This window comes from Nicotiana sylvestris, chromosome 7, assembly GCF_000393655.2.
Source record: "Nicotiana sylvestris chromosome 7, ASM39365v2, whole genome shotgun sequence".
Classification (NCBI taxonomy): domain Eukaryota; kingdom Viridiplantae; phylum Streptophyta; class Magnoliopsida; order Solanales; family Solanaceae; genus Nicotiana; species Nicotiana sylvestris.
Window position 1 is genome coordinate 159,359,365 of NC_091063.1, and position 19,269 is coordinate 159,378,633.

General features: G+C 36.4%; 2 protein-coding genes across 3 annotated transcripts; both read right to left on the reverse strand.

Annotated features, from left to right (window-relative positions):
• Window positions 1-2,315: 2,315 nt before the first annotated feature.
• Window positions 2,316-5,093, reverse strand: LOC104237483 (protein OSB2, chloroplastic). Of its 2 annotated transcripts, none has more exons than XM_009791638.2 (2): window positions 3,814-5,093; window positions 2,316-2,703 (listed from the first exon to the last, which is right to left on the reverse strand). In XM_009791638.2, exon 1 carries the CDS (start codon window positions 4,973-4,975, stop codon window positions 3,842-3,844), a length of 1,134 nt encoding a protein of 377 aa, XP_009789940.1. In that variant the 5' UTR covers window positions 4,976-5,093; the 3' UTR covers window positions 2,316-2,703; window positions 3,814-3,841. The 2 variants fall into 2 exon arrangements, with proteins under 2 accessions (XP_009789940.1, XP_009789939.1); XM_009791637.2 differs by lacking the exon at window positions 2,316-2,703 and adding an exon at window positions 2,712-2,810.
• A 1,032-nt stretch (window positions 5,094-6,125) lies between these two features.
• LOC104237485 (DEAD-box ATP-dependent RNA helicase 57) lies at window positions 6,126-14,321 on the reverse strand. Its single transcript, XM_009791640.2, has 12 exons — window positions 14,037-14,321; window positions 13,512-13,641; window positions 13,269-13,393; window positions 13,045-13,136; window positions 11,845-11,941; window positions 11,682-11,762; window positions 11,357-11,589; window positions 10,709-10,903; window positions 10,420-10,510; window positions 7,457-7,579; window positions 6,675-6,825; window positions 6,126-6,493 (listed from the first exon to the last, which is right to left on the reverse strand). Exons 1-12 carry the CDS (start codon window positions 14,115-14,117, stop codon window positions 6,294-6,296), a joined length of 1,599 nt encoding a protein of 532 aa, XP_009789942.1. The 5' UTR covers window positions 14,118-14,321; the 3' UTR covers window positions 6,126-6,293.
• Window positions 14,322-19,269: the final 4,948 nt, after the last annotated feature.

Here is a 19,269-nt window from a genome sequence, read left to right on the forward strand (position 1 = left end):
GTTGAGATAGAAAGCTCATACACCTAAAATGTTAAGTTTTAGGAAGCAAGAAATGATTTTCCTATTTGAAACGGCATGCATCTGCTATTTATTTTATTTTTTAAATTGAATTGTTTAAGCAAGTCGGTGACCATATTAATTTCTCACACTCACCTATATCGTAAGTCACGAGTTCGAGCAGTAAAAACAACTACTAATATTGCATTAGGGTAGGCTATCTATAGGGGCGTCAAATGGGCGGGTTAGGCTGAATTTGGGCGGGTCAAGATGGGTTAAGTCAATAAATGGGTCATTGCCCAACCCAGCCCAAAATGTACTCGGCTAAAACGGGTTGGGTCAAGATGGACTAAACAATGGGTCATAGCCCAACCCGCCAACTTGATCCATGTTTTAGAACCATGCTCAAAAGCCTTTTAACTTAAAATCTTTAAGTTAAAAAATATTTTGCGGGTGGGGGGTGGGATTGGGTGGTGCAGAAAAACGAAAAATACCAAAAAAAAAAGAAGTAAAATTGAGGGGGTTGGGGGGGGATAGTGCAGAAAAACAAAAAAAAAAAACAGAAAAGAAAAAAAAAAAAAAAAAAAAAAAAAAAGTAAAATTGGGGCAATTAAGTAAATTTTAGATAAGTTGGGTTGAGATCTCTTTGTTTTGGGTGAGTTTCATGGGTTGTATTTGGCTGCTTAATGGGTCAGAATGAGCTATAACAAATAATGGGTAACTTGGGCTCAGCCCAAATAGACCCATGAGCTAAAATATTTGTAGCCCAACCCATTAATCTCTGGGCGGGTTGGATGGGATTGGGCTCAAATTGCCACCCCAAGCTATCTACATCACACCCTGGGGTACGACCCTTCCCCAAACCATGCGTGAACACAGAATGTTATGTTTAACTCACCTATACTATATATTTTTGAAGGAAACTATCAATTATTACTCACTTAAAGCAGTTGGTAAGTTTAGTTCATGAAGTCAAACTGATGTTCAATCTATAATATAGAATCGAATAAAATCCTATTTTGAGTTTGAAACCTGAAAAAAGAAAACTAGTTAAGGATTGGGCTCAAATTTCTGTATGGAATATAAGCAAATAAGGTGGCAAATATCAATCCTCTTGAAAGATTAAATCTTACTTATTAGGCTCAAACTTGGGTAGGCATTAATTTGGATCTTCGTTTGATTTGTTTACAGTTCCGAATGATTGAAATAAATTTTAATGTAGCAGTGTTTCTTTTGAAGCCAAAAAGAAGTAAAAAGATAATCCATTTAAGACCAATCATCATTAACAGATTAATTTTTTTTAATCTTATGTGTGTCGTGTATACCCAACTTCTGTTTGAAATCCATAGGATAGAAGTAAAACAAAGACGAAACATTTGATAAAGAATTTAACAGAAAGTTCTTGTTAAAGTATATCAACATTGATTCTCGTAAAATATAGAACTTCTATGGCGGCAAAGTAGGTGTTTCAGAGACTAGTGTGCGCTACTAATCCGACGGATACCTATTATCTTCCACCAATACAAGTATTGAGCATTGCCGGAAGCAGAATTTTCACTGAGAGAATTTGAAAAATAAATCAAAAATAAATACACGAAGAAATTAAGGGATTCAACATATAATATATGTGCAGGAAAAAAAATTGACCTTATATACACAATATAATTTCGAGTGAAGGGGGTTCAACTGAACACTCTTTCGCCCACCTAGCTTCGCCCCTGATACTAAGTAGCTCTCTCGCACCAGAGCTTAGGTGCAGATGAGAAGAATTCATCTAGCGTTGCCCCCCGGGAAGTCGAAACTTGGTTCCCAAGGTTGTTCCTTTGGAGAAACTTAGGAGACAATATTTATGTTGTAGCTTACTCCAATGTAGTAATGGTTAATGGAAACTGAAATACCCAATAATCTGACCCTGACAACTGCTCAAGCACATATATTTTACAACATTCATACAAAGTTACTCTATCCTTCGGGGTAGGGGTAAGGTCTGCGTACACTCTACCCTCCCTAAATCCCACTTGTGGGATCCTACTAGGTGGTTGTTATACAAAGTTAGATCTTTTTCGCCTAAGCTTCTCAAGCAATGGTTACTTGGTGTTACAAACAATCTCCTCTCTTTTCCTCAGCTCTTTTTCTGTGATCTGGAGCATGTAATAGGCAGAGCCCACAACTTTCTTAAAAGGATTAAAATGGTACTTTATTCTTGAAATGCTATTGTTTTGGTCCAAAAATCTCATATTCTTTAGCAGAAGAGTAGGGCTTCAATTTTGAAGTTGTAGGTCCAGTTAACTTCTAAATTGCTTCTGAGTAACAAAGCATTCTCCGAAAAGTCGCATATTCGGATTACCATATCATAATCAAAAGGTAGAATAATTTGAGCGACCAGACTTAACATACATATAGCCAATAGAGCCATTATGAAAAGGTCTACCATCTTCCAATAAAATCCTAAATAAACAACAATAATTTCAAAATATATTCAGACACGTCTAAAGTCTATACTCCAATGTCATTCAATCAACACAGCTTGCTTACAACAACAACAACCACCACCCTAGTGAATACCACAAGTGGGGTCTGGGGAAGCGAATGTGTACGCAGACCTCATCCCTATTTTATGAAGGTAGAGAGGCAATCACCAAATGAATCCTTTTACGTCGCTAATCATGTGTTTTTTCAGGAACTCAAATTACTTCCTCAAAAAGGCTGAAATGAAAGAAAAAGATTTCCTTTAATGATCATCCCTTTTGTTGAGCTTTGGTTCCCAAGTCGAGAAATTGTCTTATCATCTTGAAAAATCAGCTAGTGATATTCTGTACATGAAAAATCAGCTAGTGGGAAGTTGAATACTAACAACAACAACAAACCCAATGAGTTCCCATAAGTGGGGTCTGGGGAGGATAGTGTGTATGCAAACCTTACCCCTACCCTGGGAGGGAAGAGAGTCTAACCCCTCGACTAAACACACATGAAAAGAATTAGTGGCAACAAGTGGTTACAACAACAAGGTATAACTAAAGCGAAAGAATGCAATCAAACAATAGATAGTACCAGCAATAATAAAGAGATACCATTCTAATACTACTGCTATCGATCTGAGAAAGAAAATGGGGAACGCGTGGCTACCTACTAACCGTCCACCCTAATTTTCAACCTTAATACCCTTCTATCAACCCTGTCAATTATTGTGACAATGTGCTTGGCCGCATAGATTATTACTACTCTACTAGTTTTCTCTAACTTGTAGCAACTCCAAATCAATCAAGACAACTGATGAAAGTTTCATAATAATGAGGTTAGATTGACATTCAAAAACAAATGTCATTGTTTTACCAAACATCTCATTGCAATAATGTTTCTTGATAAAGCATGTAATAAATCTAATTAACCCACAGAATTCGAAAAAAAATTGCATGCAGAAATTTGGCATGGCATCAGAGCCTAAGTACGAGGAATCAACACACCGCACTGCTATTCTCAAACTACTATAATCAAGATCTTCATATTCACCAAAATCATAAAGAACAGTTGCGATGGCTAAGTATGAAGAATCAACAAACAGCACTGCTATTCCGAAAATGCTAAAATCAAGATCTTCATATTCATCAAAATCATAAATAAAAGATGCATAGGATAACAAAACTATCATAAGAAAGTGCTATAAGATGTACCATTATAGGAGAAAATAAGTACTTCACAAGCATAACGATAATGTGCTTCCCTCCACCTCAACACTGCTCAAACTTTAGGTGGCCAGGATTTGACTACACTGCACAAGGTCTACTGTTATAGCATCAAGATTCATGGAAACTTTACCTAAAGTGGAGTTGCTGCGTGACACGTTTTAGCTCTGGTTCATCTTGTAACTAGCACGTTGATCTCTCGACGGTGGCAACTGAGACAACACCCAATCTGGTGAGTTATCGACCCAAAGCCCTATACCAGTATTCTTGTGCTTAAAATCAGGTGCTTTCTGATTCGACTTAGTAGCTCTATTATCCCACCATTTATCAGGATTTTCCAACAAATCTTTCCAAGAATCCACCTCCTTTCCTACTCCTTTAGATTTCGGAACATATACATCAAATTCAAGTCCTTCAACTCCCTCAAGTACCCACCTCGGCGCATTCTCAAGCCACAATGCAATACTACTATTATCCTTCTTCTTGAAATCAGGGTGCCTTGCTTTTACAATCCCATCTAACTTCGCCTTCCGACAATCCCACCATTGTTTCGGATTCTTGATAAGGTCCCTCCATTCATCACCTCCCTCTGACTTGCTCCCACCCGAATTAACAACAGAATCATCATTTTCCAAAGTAGACAAGCAAATATCTTTCTCATTATCAGAATGCTGCTGCTTAGTACTACTTTTCGGATAAACAAACTGTCCCCTCTCCTTTCGGGGAGCTATTTGTTTCAGACCTTGAACAAAGTTAACATTTTCAGCAACAATATGAAAAGAGAACTCATATTTATCCATTATTTCACAAGGCAATGGATCCATAGAAAATTTCCCAGATACATAAACACAATCATTTTCCTTCACATGACAAGCCACAACATGAGCTAAATCACCAACAAACACAACAGGAATCATCAAAATAGAGTTATTATTATTATCATTATTCTCATGAGCAAGAACAGTACCAGCACAGTAATTCCCATCAGGGGAAGTTTCAAATTGAATTGGGGTTTGCACAAAACCAACAAGATTGACTAAATTAGCAACTTTTGATTGGTAAGGGATTTCACTAGGCTTTGGCCAAGAAGATACATTTTCAGCTTCATTAGTTTCAATTTTTGGAGGGGTAAGTGAGTAAGATGAAGAGGGTTCTTGGGGTTTTGGGATTTTGGATTTTCTTGGGGTTGTTGTTTTAGAGGCAAATCTTGAAAAAGATAGAAAAAGTTGGTATTTTTGGGGATATGAAGAGGAGGATAAAGCTCTATTTGCTATTGTTTTTGTTAAGAAATTCATGGTTGAAATTGGGTTTTAGAGAAATTTTGAATTTTTCATATAGTGATTAGGTTTTGTGTGAATCTTTGAAGATGGAAATGATTTTACGGGAAGAAGCAGAAGGGTTTTGGGGTGGCAATACTGGGGTTTAATGTTTTGATCCAGTGAATTGGATGGTTTGCATATTTATGATAGCCTCCCTTAAGTTGCGTATAATTACAATACTATTCCTTTTAGTTTATTTTCTTTTTTTCCTTTGAAACTATCAATTGTTTTTGTTTATAGTACTAATCAATCAAGTATTAAAATTTATATTCAAGATTAACAAAATTTTACGTATTCTAATCATAATTATTTGGGCAAGAAAACTTATGGTTGACTAATCCTGACATAAATAAATACAAGTTATGTCTGTTGTTGGTGAACATATTTCTTTTTTCACTTAGGATAGTGAACATATTTTAATTCGATGTTCTAATGGATTTAACGTTCAACTTCGAGCAAAGCGTATCGTGTTCTTCAATTATAACCTTCTATTAGTCCTTACCCTAACTACTTGCACCTTGTGTTTATATTAGCCCAATGAATACATGACATATGTATTACTAAACCATAGCTAATTAATACATATTCTTGCCTTAATTTATAACTTTAATCATGGTAATTTAATCTGGTTTGATATAAGCATTGGGAGTGGTTAAATTTTTGCTACCTCACAAGATATGCTCATTTCTTCATGTTGCATAGAATGGTTTCCAAGAGATGAAAGACAACTCACCGAGCTGTTTGTACAACATTTGTAGTTCGAATGGAAAAGAAATTATTTGAATTTGAAGTTGGAAAATATAGTTTGTGAAAGTTAAAATTACATAATTGAATTTTTTGGAAAACCAGAATTCTGTAGATAGAAGATATATGACTTGTGAGTGAAGTTGAAGATTTATAAAACTTCACTGAAATACACCTTCAAACCACTATTTCGAATTTTTCAACCTGGAGAATTCTTTTTACAAGTCTTGCTGGAAAAAACTCAAACACCAACTTTAAAAAATCATTTGCGAGCGAAACTGAAAAACTCCACACACTAACTTGAAGGAACTCCATTACTTAATGAGGACCAAGGACTAAAAGAGTTTTTTCGTCGACCAAAAAACTCAGCTCAACCAGCCAATAACCAATAAAAAAAGACAACATTCATTTCTTTACCATTTAAGTGAAGATGTAACAAGAAACACCAATCCAAATTCATACATAACATAAATTACAAAGAATCATACATCAAAATTATATAAAAAAATTAGGAGCTTTGATATAATGGTGTCAAAACTGGGAGGTTGCTTCATATATCTGGCTGAGTTGAAATGGTTTCTCTTTGTGGCCTGTGTTTCTTCCACTTTTTCTTGGTCATTGACATGATCCACTCGGGAACCTCACCACCAGAAGAAGTAATAACATTTGCTATGTTCCTCAAAAAAGGAATATCTGCTTCAGTATAAAATGTAATAGCCTCTCCTCTCCTTCCTGCTCTTCCGGTACGTCCTATTTACAAGAAACACAGTGTAGTTTTCAGTGAACAGTGGAAACTGTTGTAATTCATCGTAGGACTATGACGATTGATGATCAACATACCAGTGAGCCCACGCAAAATGTTTTGCGGAAGTCATGAATTTATTAATCACTATATAAAGTGGTAAAAGTGAAACGTAGATTGGATCTTTACCAATTCTGTGAATGTATGCTGCAGCAGCGTCTGGAAAATCATAATTTAATACGCAGTTGACCCCTTTGAAATCCATTCCCCGGGACACCACATCCGTGGCAATTAGAACCCATGTTTTTCCAGCTCTAAAGTTATCAACAGCATTTTCTCTCTGCATATAATTGAAGTGAGTAGGAACCAGAATTAGTGTCCAATACAGCAGCACACAAAATTAATCAAGCAAATATAAACCATGACCCTGCACTTAAAAATCCACATAAATTTTTCTATCAAACTTCATCAAATAAATAATACCAAAAAAAGGTCCTGCAGTTAAAACCAACCCCAGAAATATATAAAGAACTTAATTCCCATATTTAAATCAAAGGTCTAAGGTGGCTCATTTATTTGGAGCAATGCATCCATAAATAACTAGAAGTTCCTCCTACGTAGGTAAAATTGCAGAGCAGGTATCTCCATCTTTCCTGATGAAATCAGCTCTCTTCTTTAGGTGGTCAAGTCAACATCAGACTCTAAGCTCCAGTTTTCAACCTTGATTTCAAACAAGGAACCAATAAAAGCAACCAAAATAACACTCTTGTGATCCTGGCCATCCATAATCCAGCGGTCAAAGAACGAATAGACTGATAAATGCTTAGTTGAAATGAACATAATAATTACAGGCAGTCTCAAGATTATCTTCCTCTTAAAGTGTGTTCTGATTTTAGACTAAAACAGACATCCCCCTCTCCGTGATGAACCACCCGTTGATGTAGAAAATGCAGAAGACATGCCAGAATTACCTGTGTCTGAGAAAGATCTGAATGGATAACATCAGCTCGAAAATCTTCCAATTTTAGTTCGTCATATAGCTCCTTTGCGCGCTCCTTGTTTTGAACGAATACTAGCACCGGTGGATTCAAACTCTACAAATATAATAAAACAATAATAAGATGAGCTTGGTATATGTTATTACTTACCAAATCATTGTAGATGTTGATCATAGATCAGCTTAACAGAACAGCAAGAAGATAGCTACCTCAATTAGCACAAATGATAAGATTTCCCAAATGATCACAATATGATACCACAATATAGAAGTACCAAACTTAGCCGTGAAAATGCAATTGAGCATTGAATAGAATGTGATTCGAAGGAAACAAAAATAGAAGTACCGCATTGAGATTGCCCCTTGAACGCTGATATTGACAGTTTATACACAAATCCAACACACTTTGACGGCAAAAAGGACAATATTTGTAACTTAAAACATATATGTTTAGCTCCCTTAGCTTTTTGGTGTAAAAAGGAAAATGTACAAGTAGATAGGATGGTTAATTTCCTCGGTCCTTTTCACATGTAGATAGTCTGATAGTGTACCAAGATGCATTTTGTTGGGGTTATAGTACTTACTCATTGCACTCTCTGGGTGCTATTATCATTACTTTTTAAAAAAAATTAAAAAAAAAAACAAAAAAAAACAAGCACCTAGAAGGTACTGTTCAAATGTGTATTTACAGAGAATTCTAAGGTGAATCCCTTCCTATTCTTAAAGGGATTCTACAAGCTCTATCATTTGCTTCAGCTTCATTTACAGAGTTCATTTACTAAGAGGTAGAGGTAGGTCTAAGAAGAGGTGGGGAGAGGTGATTAAGCAAGACATGGTGTAGCTTCAGTTGACCGAGGACATGACCCTTGATAGGAAGGTATGGAGGTCGAGGATTAGGGTAGTAGAGTAGGTAGTCTAGAAGGTTCATAACAATAGTATTGACGCACAGTTTCGCTTCCTGTTGGTAGTAGGTTTGTATGACTAACCGTTGTTTTCTTTCATTGTTATCACCTTACTGTCTTGTTGTTTTTATTCTGCTTTTATATGGCTTTTTCGTACTATCCCTTCTTGTCTATATTTTCATTATTGTGGTGCTTATGCTTTCCTGAGCCGGGGGTCTATTGGAAACAGTCTCTCTATCCTCACAAGGTAGAGGTAAGGTCTGCGTACACACTACCCTCCCCAGACCCCACAGTGTGGGATAATACTGGCATGTTGTTGTTGTTTACACCAAAAGTGCTTCTGAGTAGATTTTCCCTTTGTCTTCAAAGCATCTGTCATTTCTTTCTCTCCAAATAGTTCACCATATACGTGCAAAAATAGTATACCACCACTTCTTCTGCTTTCTACTTCTTCCTTTAACGTTCCATCACTTTAAAAGTTCACAGTAGCTCTAGGCATAGTCCATTTAAGCCCCACCATGTTAAGGAACAGCTGCCACAATTGATCAGTAACATGACAGTGCAAAATAGAGGATTGACATTCTCAGATTCTTTTCCAGAAATATAACACTTTACACTGATTACTTCCTTCCATAGTGCATGTTCTTCTGAAGTGAATCTCCACAATCATTTCATCATTAAACTGCAGTTATGTTGTCTTAATTTCGATTCCAAAACCCCTTACTTCTAATTAAGTGTAAGTGAATTCCATTTAACAAAATGGGAAGTTTTATTATATATTGCCCTGCCAAAGAAATCCCTTCTTAGCTTGCCCAACCTCTTCTCCACTTTGTTAAGGGAAATAAGGACATCACACATGTGGGAAACGAATCAAGGACCTATTATCAGCAGCAACCAACACCCCCCCCCCACACACACACACACAAATGATAAGTATCAACTTTTCCACCTTGCCAACCTCTTTTCACATCTTTCTAAAACTCCCTGCCAAATGTCTAAAGCTTTGTTCCTAGATCCAACGGCAATAATCCAACACACCTTTTTTATTCTTTATAAGCTTTTGCCGCATCATATAGCCAACTGGATGAGCTTTGTTGCAAGCAATATATTTTTAGGCCGCTTTTGTGTATAACTCATGTATACGGGGATTTTATTCCTTTCAAGGTAGTAATACTCCTTTGCCTATCAAACCGAAAAAATGAGTCGCTTACGTAACAGTAGATGGTAGCAAAATGGTAATTTAAAAGCAGCAAAGAAAACAGGAGTTTCATATCGTGTGAGAAAAAAGAAGAAAAATGTCCAAATCATCAAACATTGAGATCCTCAAAATATTCAACAAACCAACTGGTGTCAGCTTAGTGCCCATCTTCTGGGAATGTAAAGATCAAATAAGCAGAAAAAAATATCATGAAAAGACGGAGGCACATAATGCCCGTACAATATACTGGAGTACTTCAAAAGTGATAATTAGACAGCAAATGTAATATCCATATGCAAATCACTCATGCCCAAGGACATGGCCCTTGATAGAAAGATGTGGAGGTCGAGCATTAAGGTTGTAGGTTAGGAGGTAGTTGAGTATTTTTCTACTTTGTAGAGGTGTTAGACTAGTCTGACAGGGTTGTCTTAGACGGCTAGTGGTTAATGTTGTGTTCACACTATTTTCCCATTTTTCATTGTGTCAGGCCTTATCTACTGATTGTTGTTAGTGCTTTTCATCTATTCTCTGGTCCTTATGTTGTTGTCATTATTTCTATTGTTTTCTGTTGATAGTACTGATATATTATCTCTCTTTTCGTCTTCTTGAGCCGAGGGTCTACCGGAAACAACCTCTCTACTCCCTCAGGGTAGGGGTAAGGTCTGCATACACTCTACCCTCCCCAGACCCCATTTGTGGGATTTTACTGGGTTGTTGTTGTTGTTGTTGCAAATCACTCATGTATTTTTGTTGTGCAATTATGGTGGAGGCAACCTCCAATCACTGCAAAAGAGGTATACAACCAATTCAGACAAATAAGCAGCATGAGGATCATACCTCTGCAAAGCTTTGACGAAGAGCTAGAAGTTTTCCTTCTTCACTCCCTACGAATACCAACTTTTGCTTTATTGTTTCGGAAGCAGAATTTCTGCAGAAATGCAAAGCAGCCAAGTAAGCATTCGCCAACACAGAGAGACAGAAATAGGAGAGAAAGGACAGAAGAGGCCGACGATTTTTCTTCTTCCTCACCAAGAAACAACAGAAAAAAGTGTACAAGCAGCCCAAAATAACTGTTCACTTCACTGCAGTTTTAAAATACATCTGACAAAGGCCTATTAGTACTTACTTCCTACCAATAATGACTCGAACAGCATCATGCATTATTGTACGCGCTCTGTCTTCAACTATATCAGGTAAAGTAGCACTGAACAACGACCGAAGAATTGAAGGATTTGTGCACGCGTTCACCACAAAATCAACCTGCTCTAGCAAGCCAGGCTCAAAAAGCTTATCCGATTCATCTAAGACAAGAAATTCAACCCTGCACCAAAAAGGAGTTGGTGAAAAGGCATACTAATGCAGATTAAAAAATGGACTATATTTAGCACCAAATTCTAAATAGCAACATTTTATACGTCTACACAGTAAAAGCCAAGGCATATACTCCTCTACATCTAATTCGGCATGCAAATATTCAAATCTCAGTGTGATTGTGCAAATATAGTAGTAAAACAAAGAGAAAATCTTTGAAATCATTGCATATCTACACTAGACCCTGAGCTTCACCAATTGGGTTTTATTATGAATTACAGTTCAAATTATGCATTCATCCTGGGATCTACCATCTCATCGCCCTCTAGAATCTTCTTTAACAAGACTCCAGACTGATCTAATATCAAGAAGATTATACTTTGAAATGACAACACTAGCACATGGGAGTTTGACCACTAGAAAATAAGGAACGTACCTTCTTTTTTATCAGAGAGGAACATACCTACTTAAATCAAGCTTTCCTTTGCGGATAGCAAACTGTAAGCGCAATGGTGTCGAGATGAGTATATCACATCGCAATTTAGAAAAGTCTCCACTTTTAGCGAGCTTTTTAGTCATCAACCTGATGTAGAACTTCTTCCCTTTAGCCAACTTTCTGCATTCTCTTGTAGTCTGAGCAGCTAACTCTTTTGTAGGGGAAAGAATTACAGCTCGGACACCATCATTTGAAGTATCCTGATCAAGAAAGATGGCTGTCAGATGTCCAACAACTTCTCATAGAAAATGATATTGATCACAAAATATCATAACAATGCCAATATATATACCTTGAGTTTCACAAGTATTGGAAAGACAAAAGCAAATGTTTTTCCAGAACCAGTAGGTGCACAAGCAAAGCATTCCCGTCCCTTATGAAAGTCAAATATGATAAAAGACTGTTAAAGGAAAAACAAGAAAGATATATAGTGGCGGGATCAAGGAAGATCATACAGATAAGAGGACTGGAATAGCCTGTCTTTGGATTGGTGTTGGTTCTTTGAATCCCAGTTCTGCCAGGTTGCGTAATAGATATAATCGACATTTATATCTGTATAACCATATACAAACAGAACATTGGTAAAAGAGAGGACAGAGGGAAAGTCAAGTGCAGGCAACAAGAAATAGACTGATAAACACAGAGAAAGCAACTTGCTCATCACAACAAATTTTGTGTAGAGTGTTAGTAGATAGTCGAGCATTCTTGTATTCTATTATTCTTAGATTTCTATTACTATGTCTTGTTTCTTTTGCTTCGTTTTCTTATTATTTTGTTATTGTTACTGCTTGTTGCTACTCCTTTCTTTTCATCTTCGTTGAGCCGAGGGTCTATCGGAAACGACCTCTACCTTCTCAAGGAATGGTTAAGGTCTGCATACACACTACCCTCCCTAGACCGGACTTGTGGGATTATACTGGGTTTGTTGTAGTTGTTGTTGTCTCTCATGAAACGGAATGTGAAACAAAGAAGGATACTCCGAAAGGAGAGTTAGGAAAGAGGTTCCATTCCAGAATTGCAGAATCCTACCTCATTTATCACCAATGGTCTATTCCCCCAAAAAAGCACAGTACACAGGTAAAGATGACAGGACGAAATAAGAGTAGCCCTTGAGAATAAAATCATCTAATCATGCATGATATATTTCAAAAACTCCTGCCATGTATGCTCTTTAAGATGAGCCTTCCAAATTGAGGCCTCTTCCCCAACCATTCCCCAGGCAAAATGAGAACAAAAATTGGAATGGAGAAGAACAGATACCATAATTGCAGGAGAAACAGCAAAATCTTCATTAGCCTACTTTATTTCGCATGCAAATATCAATTAAAAAGAGCTTAAAGTGTTCATCAACATCCTGTTACATCGTATTCTTGCTTTACACACATCACAACAAAATGCTTTAACTCACATAAAATTAAATTGAAGGAGAAATAGAAAGTGTCAACCAAAATGAATGGACTAAGGCTTTGTTGGGTGTTTCACTAAATGTAACTTCCTTAACTTGATCGAAGTATTCCACGATTAGATATCCTACTGTAAATAAGTAAGCATCTGAAATATTTGACCATAGTGAAATTTGAGACCATCAAGAGCAACAATGATGGTGGGATTAAGTGTCTCCAAACTAAAAATCAACAAAAAGCGTGACAGAGTACCTTGATCTTAATTCTGCAAAACTGTGCAATGGCGAAGGGACATTACTTCCAGAAACATGAATGCCGTGTAACTTCCGGAAAAGTGCATCCCTCTGAATCCAACAAAATCATAGGAACAAAGGAAATACATCTCTTAAATAAAAGTTCATAGTAATTCATGAACACAACAAAACAACTTCCTACCAACTGCCACTGTAACAAAATAGGAAGCAAACGAGACAAACCTCCAATTGCCGATGATATTCTTTTTTTCCCTCAAGCAGTTCATTTGCAGATTGATCATTCTCTTCACTGGCAGCTTCCTTTTTCAATTTCGAATTTTTGAAAACGGAGAATCCGTCCACTGAGTCTAAAACCAATGCCACGAATTAGGACAAAAGGCAAAGCAGCAAACTTTAGTACCCAATCTATACTGGGAACAAAGAAATAAATAAGAAGCTCAAATAGATGACAAAAAAGAAAATTACCAGGAACTGTTCCCTTCTCCTTTCTCTTCCTCTTCTTACCAACACAGGTATTTGTCGCATCTTCCATTTCGGATTTTTCATTCTCAACTAACTCCAGCTTCTCTAATGAGTTGTCACTTGTTTTATGCCCCTATTTTAAATATAAAAGAAATCTTCATTTGCAAAACATAACAGAGGCACACTATGACCCACAGATATACACAATAAGAAATAATTAAGCTCTCAAAAAAAAAAATGAAACAACAAATATGCAAATGCTATTGCTACATAGACACACTTAAGAGGAACTCGGAATTCCTTTTATTCTCTTAAAACACACAGTCAAAATTCGTTTGCAATGTAAAATCAACAAAAACTGGAACAAAAATATTAACTAGGTTTCTATTATATGCATAAGATTACACAAAAGTAAGAACGTTTTCAATGTAAAAATCAACTCAAACTCAAACGCACAATTGCAGAATCATATGTAACAAAAATTTAGCTCTTTTATTCGGATATTTAGGACGAAACTAAAAAAATTACCTTAAACCTGTCAAAATCGGTGGCAAACTTTTTACGATTGAAAGTGATGCCGCCGAACAAAAAAGATGCATCTTTTTCCATAACCCTAAACTGCGGAGAATGAAGCTATGAGTGAAACTCAGCAGGTGTTTGGTTGAAGAGGAAAATAGGACCTGAAGTTAACGAGGAAATAAAATAGAGGGGATGTAAATGAATTGCAGAATGAATATTTGGGGCAAACCCTACAACTTGTATTGGCAGCTGATAATTTGGGGACTTCAGTTCAGGGGTTTAGAACAGTAGTTTATTTAGATGCTAAAACCCTACGAGAGGAAAAGAGAGAAATAAAAAGAATAGAGTATAATTACAAATTTACGTAAATTTTCTCTTTACAGGAGTTAAAATAACTTACCAAACGTTCAAAATATACTTATTTTGAAACCACTTTTGGAAAAAATAATTCTTCATAAATTTACTTTGGAATAGAGCAGTTTATGTTCATCAATTCATTCATAAAACGCTTTTGAATGTTAGTTAAACGATTCGTATTTGGCTGATTTTCTCTAAAATATATTTTTAAATATTTAAATTATGAAAAGATGATACGAAAGCTTGGCAAAACAAGCTTATATTAATTTACGAGTAGAGAATTTTAACCTTTGTGACTTATTTTTTACTTATATTTTGTGGTAAAATTATATTCTCATTTCATTGTATTATGAATGTACTATATGATTCATGCTTCTTCAAATAGTTTTGCAAACTTATAAAATTAAATGGCTGGAATTATCCAATTAAACGAAAAGTGTTGATTAATTATGTAAAAAGTACTGTACTAAAGGTATTGTACATATCTTGGACAAAAAAGCTACAAGAGAAATGACTTTTAAAGTTACTTTCTAATATTTAATATTTTTTTCATTTATAGTATTACTCTTCATGTTGAGCCTTAAATTAAATGATTCAGTGGCATGAAAGAATTAGATCATAATATACTTTTGTCAAACAAAAATATAAAATAAGGGACACTCGCATAATATTTAATACAAGAAATGTTATGTGTTGCAAGTGGAATCTCAAATGATAAATGTATAATTGATAAGTTGATTTTTAGCCAAAGTCTCTTGTATTTTTATAGGATTTTATGCCCCATTTATTGGAAAAAGAGACTAATTATATTTTGAATGGTTCGATTTCATGTAATGAAGCATTAAGTACGCTTAAGGAATGGAAAGGAATCAAAAATATCAAGAAAAGGTCAAGTCCAAGTGAAAAATAAAAGAAAAGCTGAAGTTTGAGCTTAGCCTTGCGTAGGCAAACTTGTGTAGGCTACACAAAGGAAGAACATTAGAAGTGAAGCTTTAAGGGCATTATGTTTTTGCGTAGGCGGAAAATCTGAAGTGTTCAAGCTTGCGTAGGCTACGCAGTTAGCCTATGCTCTTGCATCCAGCCTATGCAAGTGATCGAAGGGCAATTTTGTCCACTTTTGGGACTTAGTATAAATAGTTATTTTAAGTCATTCTAGGATATCTTTTTGGCAAGAATATTTGTGCAGTAACTTTTGGGATTTTGGGTGACTGCACCACTGTTATATACAATCTTTCTTTCCTCTTTAGCTATTATGTTTAGATTTTCATCTCTTTTTGTATTTTCCTTCAGTAATATGTCTAGCTAAGTTTATAAAGCTAGGATTATGAACCTTAAGTTGGGTTATTAACCAACAACAATGGTTATATTGTTTATATTAATAACCCAACAATATAACCAACAACAATGGTTATATTGTTGGGTTATTAGTATAAATTTTAGGTTTGATTAAGCTTTGTGTTATCTAATTACTCTATGCTTTATTGATCGATTTTGTGATTGCAAACACAAAATCCATGCTTATTTTGTTTGTTCTATCTTGAAAAAGTGGAATTTAGCTTGGGTATAAAGTAATTAGCTAAGAATAAAATGGGTTAATCACTTGATTAATGAAATCTAGCTAAGAATCGTGTGATTTCTACTTGTGTTAATTAATTGCACATAATTGAGCTTTGGTTGTCTTGGAAGAGCCACTTGGGGTAGAAACCTCGTAAGTGTTGGAAAACATTAAGTTGGTAGAACAAAAATTGAAGTCATAACATATGCTTAATTAACTAGAGTTGAACATTTGTATACCCAAAAGCATAGCCTACACAAAGGGGAAGCAATCCTATCACATTTCTCTTACTTGTTACAACTACATCTTACTTGCATTATAAGTATTCGATAAAATTCCTAGACTAGTTTACATAATAATTTTAGAAATAATTGAACAACCATTCTTTGTTTGAAGATTACATTAAGAATCACCAAATTTATACATATTTGGACACTCTAGCATATACCTACTCCTTGTGGGATTTGACCCCAACCTTATTGAGTTTATTATTGCTAGCGATCGTGCTACGCTTCATTTAAAGGTGTAAGACTGGACGTCATCAATTTTTGGCGCAGTTGTCGAGGAGTACGGTGTTCTTGTATTACTTTATTATTATACGTTTTCTTGAGTTCTTGTCTTTTCTTCGTGATACCTTGATTCATGTGTGCTTGTTGTAGGTTACCAATAGCGAACAACAATGACCTTAGTGATTTTCCTCTTGGGGCCATTAATGAAGATATGGTAGATAAAGAAGCGGCTTCGGTTCAAGGAAATCGGCATGGTCGAGGGCAAAACCAATACCAACCTTCGCCGCTTCCACCACCACTACCTCCACATGGCCAGTCGTCTCAACAACTTGCCGCACTAAATGATGGCTATGCAAGTGAAATTATCCCACCTCGCATTAGAGCGGGCACTTTTCAAATTACAAATGTCATGCTCACCTTTCTTGAGCAAAGAGGCTACTTCACCGGAGCACCTCATCAAAATACATAAAGCACTTAAAGGGACTTGTATATGCTTGTTGGGGAAGTAAGCAAACAATTGTGTCCGAAGATGCGTTAAAGTTGAGGCTATTTTCTTTCTCCCTAAGGGAAAAAGCCTTGGATTGGTTAAAACACTTACCAAATCAGTCTATCAATACTTAGGATGAGTGGACGAAGAAGTTTATTGCCAAATTCTTCTCACCCGGGCACATGGCTATTTTGAGGGATGAAATCTTGCCATTTAAGCAAGAACTGAATGAGCCACTAGATGAAATTTGGGAACGCTATAGAGCTATTGTGAAAGAATGTCCTAACAATGATATGACGGGGAACATGTTGCAACAAACCTTCAACCGTGAGATTAAAATAATCAATCAATGTGTAGTGAACTAACTTGCCGGTGGAAACTTTATGACCATGCCTTACCCGGAAGCTTGTGCCATACTTAATAAGATGGCAGAGACATCATCTGCTTGGCAATTCCGAGCAAATGTGCCTCAAGGGGATCCGAATATGATTCACCTCAAGGATCTAGCCAAGAACTAATCAAAATCAATGAGGTAACTTTTAAGGATCTAGCCAAGGACAATAGAGGCCGAGTAATAACCAAGGCACTTGGGACAATAACAATCAAGGAAATTGGAGGAACAACAATCAAGGAAACCAAGGTTAGAGTGGCGGTAATCAAGGTAATTGAGGGGGTGGATCTTCCCAACAATATCAACAAAGATCCTACCAACTTCCTTCATACAACAACCAAGGTGACTCTTCAAATCATTACCAACTTTTAAGGATGATGAAAAGGATGCTCAAGAAACAAGAGCAATCCGATAAAGAAATACGAGAAATGAATCAAGTGGTGGCTTCTCATACTACTTCAATCAAGCAAAATGAAACTCAATTGGGTTAAATCTCTTCTCAATTGAATGTGAGACCACAAGGATCATTGCTTAGTGGCACAATCCCAAATCCAACGAGAGATGAGGGAATAAAGCGTGTGTTTGTCGTTTCCACAAGACGAGGCAAAATCCTAAAGAAAAGATCTATTGTAGTTGAGGATTATGATGGAAAAGGGGAGTTGCCACTCAAATATGCTTTTCCTAAGGTCAAGAGTCTCAAGGCTCCTAAGGTTTCTCTTCCCAAGGTTGATGATCCTCCTAAGTTGATGAAGTTCCTAAGCAAGATGTACCTCTCATGGTCAATGAGACACCTGAGGTGATGAAGTTCCCAAGAGTGAGGTACCAATAATAAGTCAATTATTATTGAAGAGGTGCACCAAGTACCTCTCAAAATGCAAAGGAAGTCCCTTGAAATGAGAATAAACAAATCAATAAGGCAAGCAAAGGAAGCACCTAAGGTGTACAAGCAATTACTGAGACCGCCTTCTCCGTTTCCATAAGATTTGGAAAGAAACAACAAGAAGGTCAATTATAAAAGTTCTATGATATGTTGAATCAAATCACCATCAACGTGCCTTTTGTGGAAGCTCTTGAAAAGATGTCGGGTTATACTAAATTCATGAAGGACTTGGTCATTAAGAAGAAGAATATTAATTTTGATATCATCAAGGTCACCCACCAATGTAGTGCAATCATCTCACAAACTGGGGTTAAGAAGATGGAAGACCCAGGGGCTTTCGCTATTCCTTGTGCTATTGGGTTGACAAGCTTTGCAAAAGCTTTGTGTGATTCAGGGGCAAGTAACCACTTGATGCCTTATGCCGTTTTCAAGAAGTTGGTCTTGGGTGGTCCAAGGCCTACATCAATGAAGTTATTAATGGCGGATCGCACTTTGAAGAGACTATTGGGCGTTATTTATGATATCTTGTCAAAGTGGATCAGTTTTACTTCCCCGTAAATTTTGTGATTCTTGACTGTGAAGTAGATGTAAAAATCCCAATCATTCTTGGTAGGCCTTTCTTGGCTACCGGGAGGGCCATATGTGATGTTAAAGCAGGAGAGCTCGAATTTTGGTTAAATGTTGAAGAAATGGTCTTCCGCATAAAAAAATCAATAACATCCACATGACCATGGAGTGATATCTGTGATTGATGTGGTTGATAAAGTGGTAGATGAGCATATGCAAGACATTTATATGGATGAAGCTTTGCATACTGTTCTACTCAATTCGGAGAATGATTCAATTGAGGGTTACATTGAAGCCGTAATGGCTTTGTAAGGACTTGGTTCCTATTCTTACAAGCCTGTAAAATTGTCCCTTGATTTGGAGAACCGGGTTACTCCTCTTACTAAACCATCTATCAATGAGCCACCAAAGCTTGAGTTAAAGCCCTTGCATTCATATTTGAGGTATGAATTTCTTGGCCCTAATGAATCTTTGCCCGTTATTATCGCATCATCTT

Excerpts from the sequence above, each read along its gene's own strand:
- LOC104237483 (XM_009791638.2), bottom strand. The coding sequence starts at position 4,975 with ATGAATTTCTTAACAAAAACAATAGCAAATAGAGCTTTATCCTCCTCT.
- LOC104237485 (XM_009791640.2), bottom strand. The coding sequence starts at position 14,117 with ATGGAAAAAGATGCATCTTTTTTGTTCGGCGGCATCACTTTCAATCGT. Across the intron at positions 11,590-11,681 it reads CAATACTTGTGAAACTCAAG|GATACTTCAAATGATGGTGT; the intron begins GTATATATATTG and ends TTTCTTGATCAG. Across the intron at positions 7,580-10,419 it reads TTCGTCAAAGCTTTGCAGAG|AGTTTGAATCCACCGGTGCT; the intron begins GTATGATCCTCA and ends TTATATTTGTAG.